This window comes from Lynx rufus, unplaced genomic scaffold (assembly GCF_022079265.1).
Source record: "Lynx rufus isolate CCGP_SWC_20201006 ecotype Redwood Valley unplaced genomic scaffold, mLynRuf1.p SCAF_1, whole genome shotgun sequence".
Lineage (NCBI taxonomy): Eukaryota > Metazoa > Chordata > Mammalia > Carnivora > Felidae > Lynx > Lynx rufus.
In genome coordinates this window covers 139,795,195-139,807,530 of record NW_025814823.1, presented here as the reverse complement: position 1 = coordinate 139,807,530, position 12,336 = coordinate 139,795,195, and the positions used below count along the sequence as shown (strand labels likewise).

General features: G+C 35.3%; 1 protein-coding gene across 2 annotated transcripts in view; it reads left to right on the top strand.

Moving 5' to 3' along the window:
- Positions 1-12,107, top strand: part of CERT1 (ceramide transporter 1) — a 105,588-nt gene extending 93,481 nt beyond the window's left edge. For both annotated transcript variants that reach the window (XM_047088029.1, XM_047088021.1), the window contains 5 exons: positions 481-551; positions 3,703-3,831; positions 4,386-4,515; positions 5,430-5,566; positions 9,050-12,107. In XM_047088029.1, the coding sequence (XP_046943985.1) occupies positions 481-551; positions 3,703-3,831; positions 4,386-4,515; positions 5,430-5,557 (458 nt within the window). In that variant the 3' untranslated portion in view covers positions 5,558-5,566; positions 9,050-12,107. The remainder of the gene's footprint in view (positions 1-480; positions 552-3,702; positions 3,832-4,385; positions 4,516-5,429; positions 5,567-9,049) is intronic.
- Positions 12,108-12,336: the final 229 nt, after the last annotated feature.

Genomic DNA, 12,336 nt, shown 5'->3' with positions numbered 1-12,336 from the left:
GTGTGTGTGTGTGTGTGTGTGTGTGTGTGCATGCGCGCCTCTTAGTCACCAAATTTCATAAATAGAGATAGTTTTGAACATCATAAGATGTTTATCTATGACAGTTTGACATTCTTTTTTCACAGATATAACCAACTAAGCTTAGGACAGTTTCTTCAGCTTCAATAAATTAGGAATTATAGGAAAGTGTCATAGTATTAGATAGGAATTTGCATCTGAGTAATTAATACATGTGAGTAGAATTGCTTTCTTGATGTGGAAGCTAGAGATTGAGCCAAAGAAAATGAGATTTCCTTATGATCAGGTGTCATGTCCCCTGTAGCCCTACTATTAAGTCTTAACCTCCTTCCATTTAGACAGCCTACATAGGGCAGAATCCTGCTTATGTTACCACAATGTCCATCAGTATAAATGAGTTAATCACATTCTAGAAAGAGGCAATGTATCTTTTTGGCTACTAATATTTTCTCTTCATTTCAGCAACTATAGAAAACTTTCATGTGGTGGAAACATTAGCTGATAATGCAATCATCATTTATCAAACGCACAAGGTAAAGATCTCTTCATCCCAAAAGGATTTCACCCTAATTCAAACTGAGACATAGAAATTCTCTCGAGTAAAATTTGGCAGGAAGTTAAATGCCATAAAAGATCCACAGACTTTATTAATGATGCATGAATGTCACATATTTGAAAGGATATCAGCTCCTTTAAAGCAGAGCCCGAGACAACCTGAGAAATAACCCAGGAACAGTGTGTTTGATAAAGACCTCCAGTTAGTTATGTGCACTTAAAGTTTAGAAAAGAAAATATTGAAACCCAAGTAAATATTTTTCTAGCATCTAGTCTTTATAGGAGAGAAGTCATAGTTACCACCTACAAAAGAGAATCATAGGAGTGCCTGGGTGGCTCAGTTGGTTAATAAGCTTCTGAGTCTTCATTTGGGCTCAGGTCATGTTCTCACAGTTTGTGGGTTCAAGCCCCATGTCAGGCTTCACACTGGCACCACAGAACCTGCTTGGGATTCTGTCTCTGCCCCTCCCCTGCTGATGCACACACACACTCTCTCTAAATAAATAAATCTTTCTCTCTAAATAAATAAGTAAACATTTAAAACAGTGAATCATAGTTTCCTCTGGCAACGATGTTAAGTGGAATGGAAATTATGTTATTAATGTATGTTAAGATTGATAAGAAAGTCATGTAAGTAGATCATCTAAAAGCAAAGGAAAATTGCCATGCATAACTATTAAGAAGTTGGTCATATACCAGAGCACACAGAAACATTGTCCTAAATTGGTTCACTTTCATATTGCTTTCATTTCACATTCATTTCATTTCTTCCTGTGCTATCCTAGGTATTTAAATTTTAAGAATTAGGGGCTCCTAGGTGGCTCTGTCATGTCAGTTAAGCATCCAACTTTGGTTTCAGCTCAGGTCATGATCGCACAGTACATGAGATGTAGCCCCACATCAGGTTCTGTGCTAACAGTGTGGAGCCTGCTTGGGTTTCTCTCTTGCTCCCCTCTCTGTTTCTGCCCCTCCCCTGCTTATTCTCCTTCCCTCTCTTTCTTTCTCAAACTTTAAAAAAAATTAAAGAATATTTCCCTTACCTGATTCTACTCTGTTCCCTGAAAATTGCCAAATAATATATTGTATAAAGGATAATAAAAGGGGTTGGGAGGATGGGCAAAATAAATGAAGGCAATTAAGAGAAACAAACTTCCAGTTATAAAAAAAGTAAGTCAGCATGGGGAATGTAGCTAATAATATTGTAATAGCGTCATGGTAACAGATGGTGACTACACGTATTGTGGTGAGCACTGGATACCGTATAAAATTGTCAGATCAGTGTGTTTTACACCTGAGACTCATGTTCATTTTAAAGAAAGGAAAATAAAGGAATTATAATTTTGGAAAGATCCATCAAATGTGATATTGTATGTTATATAAGAAATACAATAATTCAACAGGTACTTTATTTTTCTTTACTTTAAATGACTTTTTAATTTGAGCTGAATATATGAAAATATTTTAGGTTTGTTATGTATTTCCTAAACTCAGTTTTGTCATATGAGGCATCTCCTATGTAATGAGAGTGAGCTAGGCTTGATTTTACATGGCACCTGCTCAAGAAATGTATAATAAGTACATTATATGTCAACTTCGCTTCAATTAAAAAAGAAGTGTAACGATGAAGATTCTTCTTTAATATACAGATTTGGGGAGTCTAAGTGACACCTAAAACTTAGCAGATGTTACAAAAATCAATTAATTGTCAATAATGTGGAATGAAGAGAAATGACCAGTAATTTAGAATCAGAAGAATCTTGTAATCTGAAGGTAATTGATCCTTGAAAACAGTCTGCTGAAAGTATTTCACTTGGTAAATCATAGATGGAGCGAAGAATTTATATAGGTTATATTAAGGTCACTTGAAAAATAAAACTATTAAAATAATACCTCTTAAATTTAACACAATTTAAATTACAGTTATAATTGAATAAACAGATTGTTCTAGCATAATTTTTTTCAAAAAAATTCAATCATGCTCTGCAACATCTTGCCCTTTACATTTGGCTCCTTTTATAATCTGGTTTCTTAAAGTATTTATTTTTTATTTTTATTTTTTTAATGTTTATTTTTGAGATAGAGACAGCATGAATGGGGGAGGGGCAGAGAGAGAGGGAGACACAGAATCAGTCGGAAGCAGGCTCCAGGCTCTGAGCCATCAGCCCAGAGCCTGATGCGGGGCTCGAACTCACGAACCGTGAGATCGTGACCTGAGCTGAAGTCGGGCGCTCAACCGACTGAGCCACCCAGGTGCCCCTATAATCTGGTTTCTTAAAGAGGGCTACTTATCTCCTGATATTTAAGTCATCCTCACTCTGTAAATTTTTATCCTTGTGGATTTGCATTCATTTGTTCAAACATGGCCCAATTTTCCTTTATTATTGGCTTTGCTCAACACTACTTTCATCGATTTCATAAAATGTAGCATCTTTAAAAGATAACCATTTTAGTTTCCAATGAAACTCAACGCTTAAGAAAGTCAGTGCACAGATTTTCTCTTATTTAAAAGTACATAGTCTCAGTTTCCATAGACCTCATTTCCATATCATTCCAACGTGTTTTATGTTTCCTGGCATACTGTAAAGTTGAAAGATTCAGTCTGATTTGGTATTCTTCAAATGTGCTTATATCAAAGAAGCAGTCTTCTTACTAAAATCTTAGCTTTTAAGTCTCTGAACACTTTAAACAGAGGTTTAATACTAAAAAGCAGAACATTACCAAGGACTAGGGAAGGAATTAATTGCTTACTGAGTATAGAGTTTCTGTTCAGGGTGATAAAAAATTTTGGACATTGTGCTGGTGTTTACATAATATTGTGAATGTAATGTCATTGAATTGTACACTTAAAAATGCTTTAAATGGCAAAAATTTTTGTTATATATATCCACAATTTTAAAAATATTACTTTGATGATATTCTACAAAGCAGTTAATTCACTGTTCATAATTAATCCTTTGCTGGGTATTTTCAGATGCTTTCCATTTAAAATTTGACAGATTGTACCTTCACCTAAGATATTTATTTTTGTTTTGTTTATTTTTGTTTAACATTTGTGTCTCTGTTAGTTCCGTATTACATATGAATTTAAAAGTAATTCGGCTTTTCAAAAGATATTTACTTCTTCCACAGAGGGTGTGGCCTGCTTCTCAGCGAGATGTATTATATCTCTCTGCCATTAGAAAGATACCAGCCTTGACTGAAAATGACCCCGAAACTTGGATAGTGTGTAATTTTTCTGTGGATCACGACAGTGCTCCAGTAAGTGCACTTGTATAAATGTGTATAGTTGTATAGTATAAAGCTAAATATACAGTGTGGGACAAAAGTGACAAACACATATGACACACACTGGTACTTGATTTGATAATGTTTCTTAGATTTTGTTTTATATTGGATTGGCTCCTTGGAACACTATAGCCCTTGTGTTACTTGAGGGCAGTAGTCATGGCTGTGAACATGCAGCAGGGGCTGTTTTCCTTTCCCCCTGATGTTAAAACGCGGAGACAGAGCTGAATGGGTACATAAGTGAAGCTACTTTCTACAAGCTTCCCTCTCAAGCCATGATCAGCTACTGGCAAAACCCCTGTGGTTTCTATCTCAGTTGAGTTCCATCTACTACTGAAGAGGAGGGAAAATCATTCCTGATGTCATGCAGCTTGGCATGTGTTATTTAGTGGTGCTAATAAGATTTTGTTGGACATTTTGATGAGCTATGGTTTTGGATAACCTAATGTGCTATTAGAACAGTAGGGATTATAAAATACAAGGCATCTATTACACTGGTGTTTTGTTTTTATTTTTTGTTTTGGCAGCTAAACAATCGATGCGTCCGTGCCAAAATAAATATTGCTATGATTTGTCAAACCTTGGTAAGCCCACCAGAGGGAAACCAGGAGATCAGCAGGGACAACATTCTATGCAAGATTACGTATGTAGCTAATGGTATGTGTTTTGAGGTTTCTTTTGATACTTTGGTAATGTAGATTTTCTTTTTTTTTTTTTAAGTTTATTATTTTTAGTAATTTCTACACCCAGTGTGGGGCTTGAACTCACAACCCCAAGATCAAAAGTCGCACGTTCTTCTGACTGCACCAGCCAACACCCCTAGATTTCTTATTATGATCTCCATGCCTTTTTAGTTTTTCTCCTTTAGATTAATGATTTTTAATTGGGAGTGATGTGTACCAAAATTATCAGGAAACTTTGAAAATATCCACATCTGAATTTCATCCCAGAACTACTGTATCAGAATTTAAACTTCATCTCTAGATCACTATCACATATGCTTGGTTTAAAAATCCATCTATTATATATTTGCCTAATAGAATATATGTATGATTAGAAATAAAAGCAATAATGGTAAAGAAAATTAATAGTTATTTTTCTTATTGTCAGGCTTTTTTGTTTTCTGAATTATTGCCTGCTTTGGATTCTTAACTACACCCATTTCCTACTTGCAGTAGTCACTGGAATCCCTCCCATCAAATCCTCAAATCTTCTTTGTACAGGCTGTAACTGCTACTGTGTTTGAGAAGACAGTTATGTCCAAGTGATACTGTTTGATTATAGTAGAGTTTGACAAATTTATCTTACATAACCTGAAATGTTGCTATATTAATATTTGCATTTAATTTAGGGAGCCAAGAACCTCTTAAATAGGTAATAAATGCTCTCTTGTTTGCTATGTGTCCTTGTCTGGTGGTTAGCATTAAGGAATTAGCAGTCAGGACTTTAAGAGATGTTAACTGTTGCAACACGAGAAAATTTTGAAAGCAAAGGAAGTAAATGAGTGCTTCCCATACATTTGGAGAATTGTATCTTAACGGGCTTTATTTTAATTTTCCTTTATCTTGCAGTGAACCCTGGAGGATGGGCACCAGCCTCAGTGTTAAGGGCAGTGGCAAAGCGAGAGTATCCAAAGTTTCTAAAACGCTTTACTTCTTATGTCCAAGAAAAAACTGCAGGAAAACCTATTTTGTTCTAGTATTAACAGGTACTGGAAGATATATATTACCCTTTTTTTTAAACTTTGATTAATATGACTCTGCAGATATTAAAATTTAGTTAATTGTTGAAAGTAATTTTAATGTGTTTTACAATGTTCCCAAAGTTGTAATTTTTAAAGCCTTTAAAACTTGTTTTCTTCTGCTTATATTAGGCAATGTTTGCTTATGCAAAGACATTTTAACATTATGGAGCTATAAAATTCTAGAAGTACAAATTCCCTGTATTCTTCCCTTCCCAGAAAGTACTTGAGGTTCATTGTTTATTCTTCCATACTTTTGTGTGTATGTAGTGAATGATGTGTATTCTTGATTATTTGTTAATAATACTTGTTTATTCTATACTTCTTGTTTTGCAGCTTGCTTTTTCTATTTAACAATATATCTTGACTAGTACTGCATATAAAGACATGAGATATATAAAACTATCTCATTCCATTAACAACTGTTACATGTATGTTGCAGAATTTATTAACCAGTCCCATCATAATGTTGGTTCCATATTTTGACTGTCAGATAATGCTGTGTTGAACATCTTTCCATAAAGTGCTGGAATCTTTAATTCTTTTTCAAGAAATGATATGTTAACGTGGTTCAAAAGTCAGTGTGAAAAGATGAACAGTGAAATTTATCCCTTGCCCCTGCTCACCCAGTTTTGCCTTTCCCCCACCCCCAAACTGAAAGAGTATAAGTGCTATTTGTATATCTTTTCCAGAGAATTTTTTTTTAATTTTTTTTTCACGTTTATTTATTTTTGAGACAGAGAGAGACAGAGCATGAACAGGGGAGGGGCAGAGAGAGAGGGAGACACAGAATCGGAAGCAGGCTCCAGGCTCTGAGCTGTCACCACAGAGCCTGACGCGGGGCTCGAACTCACGGGCCACGAGATCATGACCTGAGCCATAGTCAGACACTTAACTGACTGAGCCACCCAGGCGCCCCTCCAGAGAATTTTTTATGCCTGAGCAAGCAAATACAAGTGTATGTCTCCCACACTTACACCTTTTTGTTGTTGTTGAAGAAAATACATTGTTCTGCATCTTGTCTTTGCGCTTACTTTACTTTGAAGGTCTTTGCATATCAGTATGGACCTTCCTCATTATTTTTTTGTGGCTATACAGTATCCCATTGCATGGATATACATAATTTTCTAACCAGTCCTCCCTTGCTAGATACTCAAGTTGTTTCCAATTTTTGCTGGAACGGTGTTACAAGTATATCCACTTACAAGTTTATATGTGGGATAAATTGCTAGATATGACACTGCCAGCACTTCCGGGGGTGGGGGGTTGTGCGTTTTTATTTTAGATATTGCCCATAAAGAAGTTGTATTAATTTATCATCTCACCAGCAATAATGTATTGGAGTGCCTATTTCCCTTTACCCTCTCACACAGTGTATGAAATAAAACTTGGATTATTCCCACCTTGATAGGAAAGAAATACTTTCTCTATAGTTTTTATTGTCTTTCTCTTACTATGAATAGTTTGAACATTTCTTGGTCCATTTGAGAGAAATTTGTATAATTCTGTTTCTGTGAACTCTCAGTATGTGTTAACATTTAAATTTTTAATAGATATTACCAAAGTATAATTCATAAACTGCAGTATTTATGAATGTTCTCTTATTCCCACCTATGTTAGATATTAAATCATTGGCTGAGAAGTTTATATTCTTTTTTTTTTTAACTTTTATGTATTTTTGAGACAGAGAGAGACAGAGCATGAATGGGGGAGGGTCAGAGAGAGAGAGGGAGACACAGAATCTGAAACAGGCTCCAGGCTCTGAGCTGTCAGCACAGAGCCCGACGCGGGGCTTGAACTCACAAACCGCGAGATCATGACCTGAGCCGAAGTCGGATGCTTAACCGACTGAGCCACCCAGGCGCCCCGAGAAGTTTATATTCTTGAGTAACTTAGATTATTGTATTCTTGAGTCTTTAGATTAAATTAGTATGTTCAATAGTGTTATATAATGACTGATATTTTTAACTAATTCTGGTTTCTGATGTTGTTTATAGTATGCCTCTCTTAAAAAAAAAAAAAAGGCTAAATTTATTGTCAGATGCTAACACCAGAGTTGTTGCATTGATGTCCCAGATATTTAGCCTTTCCTAAGAAAAAGCTTACCTGAAAATGTTAAACAGATTCTAATCTTACCTGAATGGTTAGTGTTTTGGGATATAGCTTGACCTTTGAGAGATTGTCTTCAAGTGCAAGTGCATTGCATAAGTGTACTGGCTTTTGGAATATCTCGTACTTTAGGATTGTTATGGCTAGATCTGGACACAAATTTGCTGATTTTATCTTTGCCCTGTTACCTCAAATTAACCAGAAACGTGATGCTGTGTCATGGCAGCAGGCCATGTCACCTGACTTAGCTGGTTGTCTCTCCCCACAGCCTTAAGATTTCTAAAGAATGCTATTTGCTCTAATCAAGACCAAGTGTGCAGCTATAATCTGCTTTCTCTCTTCATCTCTACCCCCAGCCTTGCTAAAATAGCAGGGCAGAAAATATAACCATCTATTAAGCAAAAGAAATCAAAATGCAGTTATGTATAGAACTTGCTCTCACCTATGTTTGAAAAGAAGAATTTTCTTAAGCATTTGTAAAATACATGCTAACGTTATTAACAGCATTTTGCCTCAGAACTGTTGGATTTAGGGCATTGTTTATTGACTGTGTGCATATGTCTGTGTGAGTCTGTGTCTGTGTGTGCACACAGTACCTAGCGGGGAGGGGGTTGAAATCCATCTCAGAGGAAGGAGGTAGCATTGTTTGTGGATGTATGTGTATGTATTCAAAGACAGAACTATGAAGATTCAGTGGCCACAACTTAGCTCTGGCCTTGAGTCCAGGTTGAGCTTCTTTCTGACAAAGCACCAAATTCAAACCTTATCACCATAGTGAAAATCTTTGTTTACCTAAAGTAATATTTGTTTCATAATAAGTTTGGACAGATGTATGTATGAAGTGGATTCTAGCATTGAAATTTTAGGAAAGCTATCCTAATTTTAGTGATGAAGAAATTATAACTTCCAATAGTGTTTATGATCTTTAGTGAAATTTCATAAAGAATTAATGAGGTCCAAAGATAGTTAAAACTCATAGTCAATTCTTGATAACTGGTATTTTATAGCATAATTTTTATTGAAGACTAAGAAGAAGGAAATGCTGGTTTTGGGGGTGTAAACCCAGAGAATTCTGGTTGATTCTCTCTTTGCTTATCTATGGTATATTTCCCTTCTTTTTTGAGTTTTCAAAACGTTCCTTCTGTTCCTTGCTGATCAGTTTCAAATATGTAAGGTTTACAATTTTAACATTTTTAACGGTGAAAATCTATAAAGCATAAATATTTAATAGAGATCTGTGTATTCCATGAATTCACAGGGTAGGAGGAATCTGTTCTGGTAGTCTTGCCACTCTCAGTAATAATGTATTTCTTAATTGTTTACTTATTTTCTTTCCTGCAGTGACTGAAGCAAGGCTGTGTGACATTCCATGTTGGAGGAAAAAAATAAAAAACAAAATTGAATGCTCTAAGCTGGAACGTAGGATCTATAGCCTTGTCTGTGGCCCAACACCCTGGCCTTGTGTACAAAAATGAAGAAATATTGCAATAGCAAAGGTGAACATCTAACACTAGCTGTCTCCTGCTAGATCTCCTCGCTCAGCATATAACTATAAATACATGTAAAATTACATGTATATGGCTATATTTTTATTTGCTTGCTCCTAGAAGAGAAAAAAAAAATCAACTTTGAATCACAACTAGGAATTGATGCTTTAATTTTTGGAAACTTTTTCAGAATTTTTAATTTACTATGGTCCGGCCTAAGATCCTCATTTGTATCAGGTTTTGTGCACAAAAGAAAAGCACAAAAGTTGAATGCACATGGGGCATGTGCTTTCTGTGCACCAAATATCTGGATGGGGTTCTTTTTTCAGGCCTATGGTTAAATCTGTGTTCAGAATTTTTTGACTTTTTTGCTTTGTATAATCATAGAATTCATTGCTGCTGATTTCTATAATGATTCATGTTACGTAAAGTGTCTCTTAATAACTGAGGGCTGTCAAATAACCTGTGATTTCACCTTTTCTATAGTCTTACTCCTATGAAGAACCTTGGTTCTGATGGAGAAAGAGTGAAAAGCTTTATTTTTTCCCCCAGGTATCTTTATATTTCTATTGTATTTTTAGTTGCGTAATGTGTGCTACAGATTTTTTTCAGTTTGTTTACAAACACAATTTGGTAATTCCTAAATTGGTTCTGTCTGCCTCCAAACGGAAACAAATCTTGTGGGTATAAACTACTTTTTGGTACAGTGGTAAGGATAAAATGAGCTCATATTTTCTCAAAATTTGTAAGAGGATATACAGTATTTCTTGTTAAGGTAAATCAGGCTGTTGGGGTTTGACATTTGATTCAGTATTTCTGGTGTTCGTAACAGGCATGTTTGTCAGTTCTTCTAATTTGGCTCAGTTTAAAAGATATGTTGCAGGATATGCATATAAAATGTGAGCAGTGCTCCGGTTAGCTTCTTGATCAGAATTTGCAGCAGAGCAGTAAAGGATTCCATGTGATTCAAACTGAAATTCTTTCCTTACTTGCTGTAAGAGCTTAAATGTAAAATACCTTCTTTAGTTTTAGGCCTCTGTGAAAAACCTTGAAGCATGGAGTTGAGGCAAGGAATGGTACTCACTGAAGTAGAAATGACTGCCCACTTCAAAATCTTCATTGTGTTTATACACAAATGTGCTTACATATGTCAGAGGCATTTTGTAGATGCTATGCTGACTTGTTCATCTCTGTAGAAACACAGAAATCAGACCCATTTTGTAAAGCAGAAAGTCATGTCACTTGGAACATGTCCTGTATATATTTCATACATGGTAATGGAGTCTTAATGATAAATGCAAGGTGATTATTTAATGATGGGATTAGTCTGATCACTTAATATGCACAATCCTGGAAGTGAATTACTTGCATCAGATATAGTGGTATTTATTATTCTGTACAGAGAGAAAAATACATATAAAACATATGCTTATATTACATGCACGCAGATTTCATGTTCCATAAATCTTTTCTATTTTTTAATTTACCTTTCTCTAATGATGTGCATGGAATATGCCTTATACAGAAAAATGCTGTTCATAATTTGACTATGTGGAAAAGTGCCTATATGGTGGTAATGCTAGTAAGGCAAATAAGACAAATTACCATATGAGTTTACTACATCACCAGTTAACATTTTATATTGTGATGTTTAAAAAAGAAAAGTTTATACCTCAAATGTGTATTTTATTTTACAATCAGCTGTGGGGTTGGGATGGGAATATGGGAGGGTTGGGGAGGGAAGGTTTATTAACCTTAAGCCGCTGATGGGAATCTTCAAAAAAAATTCTCTATGCCCACTATAAATGTTCCTCTGTTTGCCATTTTTGGTAACTATCATGAACATGGACAAGTAACTCTTTCATAACTAAATTGAATAGCTTCATTTTACAAAGGTATGGAAAACTTAACAAAGCAATGTCTAAATCTAATTATCATTAGTTGCATTTGCACTAACTGTTAGATACACTTTTGCAATTCTGTAAATGAAATGATTACACTAAAAATATTTGTATAAAAAAAAAAAGAAGATACATTTTACCTTTAGATAACTGTACAGGTACTTCACTAGAGTTAATCCCATCCAGTCAGATTTAGAAATGAGTTGGGGAATGCGAAAAGAGTTTTAAAGAGCTCAAAATTGGAGAGGTACTAGCCATTTTAAACAATATTCAGACCCTCTAGAATTATTTCTGTGTGGCTAATTCTTTAATCAGTATCTGAATATACATGATGTTTTCCCAAACACAGTAATTTCTTCTGTCTCCCAAACAAAAACAAAAAACAAAAAAAATGATCCTTTTACTACTCTCTTTTCAACTAGTTCACTCTTTTGTACTGTGATAGAAATTTGGAAAATACTGGTAATGATGGGTTTTGTCCCTGACTGCCCACTGTACAGGACAGGAGAGCACAGTGTTTCACTTGGAACTCAGGACTCCTGATTTTGAGGTGGAGGGTGATCACAGCAGCTCTTGGTTTGGGAACACCACAAAGGCAATTGAGGTAGACCGAGGAGGGGATGGCTGGGAGGGAGGTGTAAGAACACAAAATAAGGAAAAGGAAGAATGGGTTTCCCGTTTGTTGAGTTTCATCGGCTAACTTGTGCACCTATACAACATCAGTGTCAACTGCTATTGAGAACATTTTAGTTGGGCTGAGCTGGTTCTCTTGTGAAATTGTGCTGGTTAATTAAGCTTATCAATTGTTTGTTCAATTAAACACTTTCACCAGTATTTAGTCCGAGTTGTACAGACAATGTATTTGGATTACTGTCATTGTTCACCTACAAACTCAAAACATAATCATTTTAAAGTACCTTGGGAGTGTGTAGAGTGTAATTATTCTATAATAGCTTTATGATCCTGATGATGTTTTTAAAAAATAATAAAGTTGGATCTTCCATGTTACAATCACAAAATTAAAACCAGTATTTAAAAGTGGAAAAGTATTAAAATATTATGGACAAATGTACTTGCTTGCTTGTTTTCCTTAACCCCTAGATACTGCCTGCATAATTCTAATTTTTTTTTAATGTTTTTATTTATTTTTGAGACAGACAGAGTATGAGCAGGGGAGGGGCAGAGAGAGAGACACACACACACAGAATCCAACGCAGGTTCCAGACTCTGAGCTGTCAGC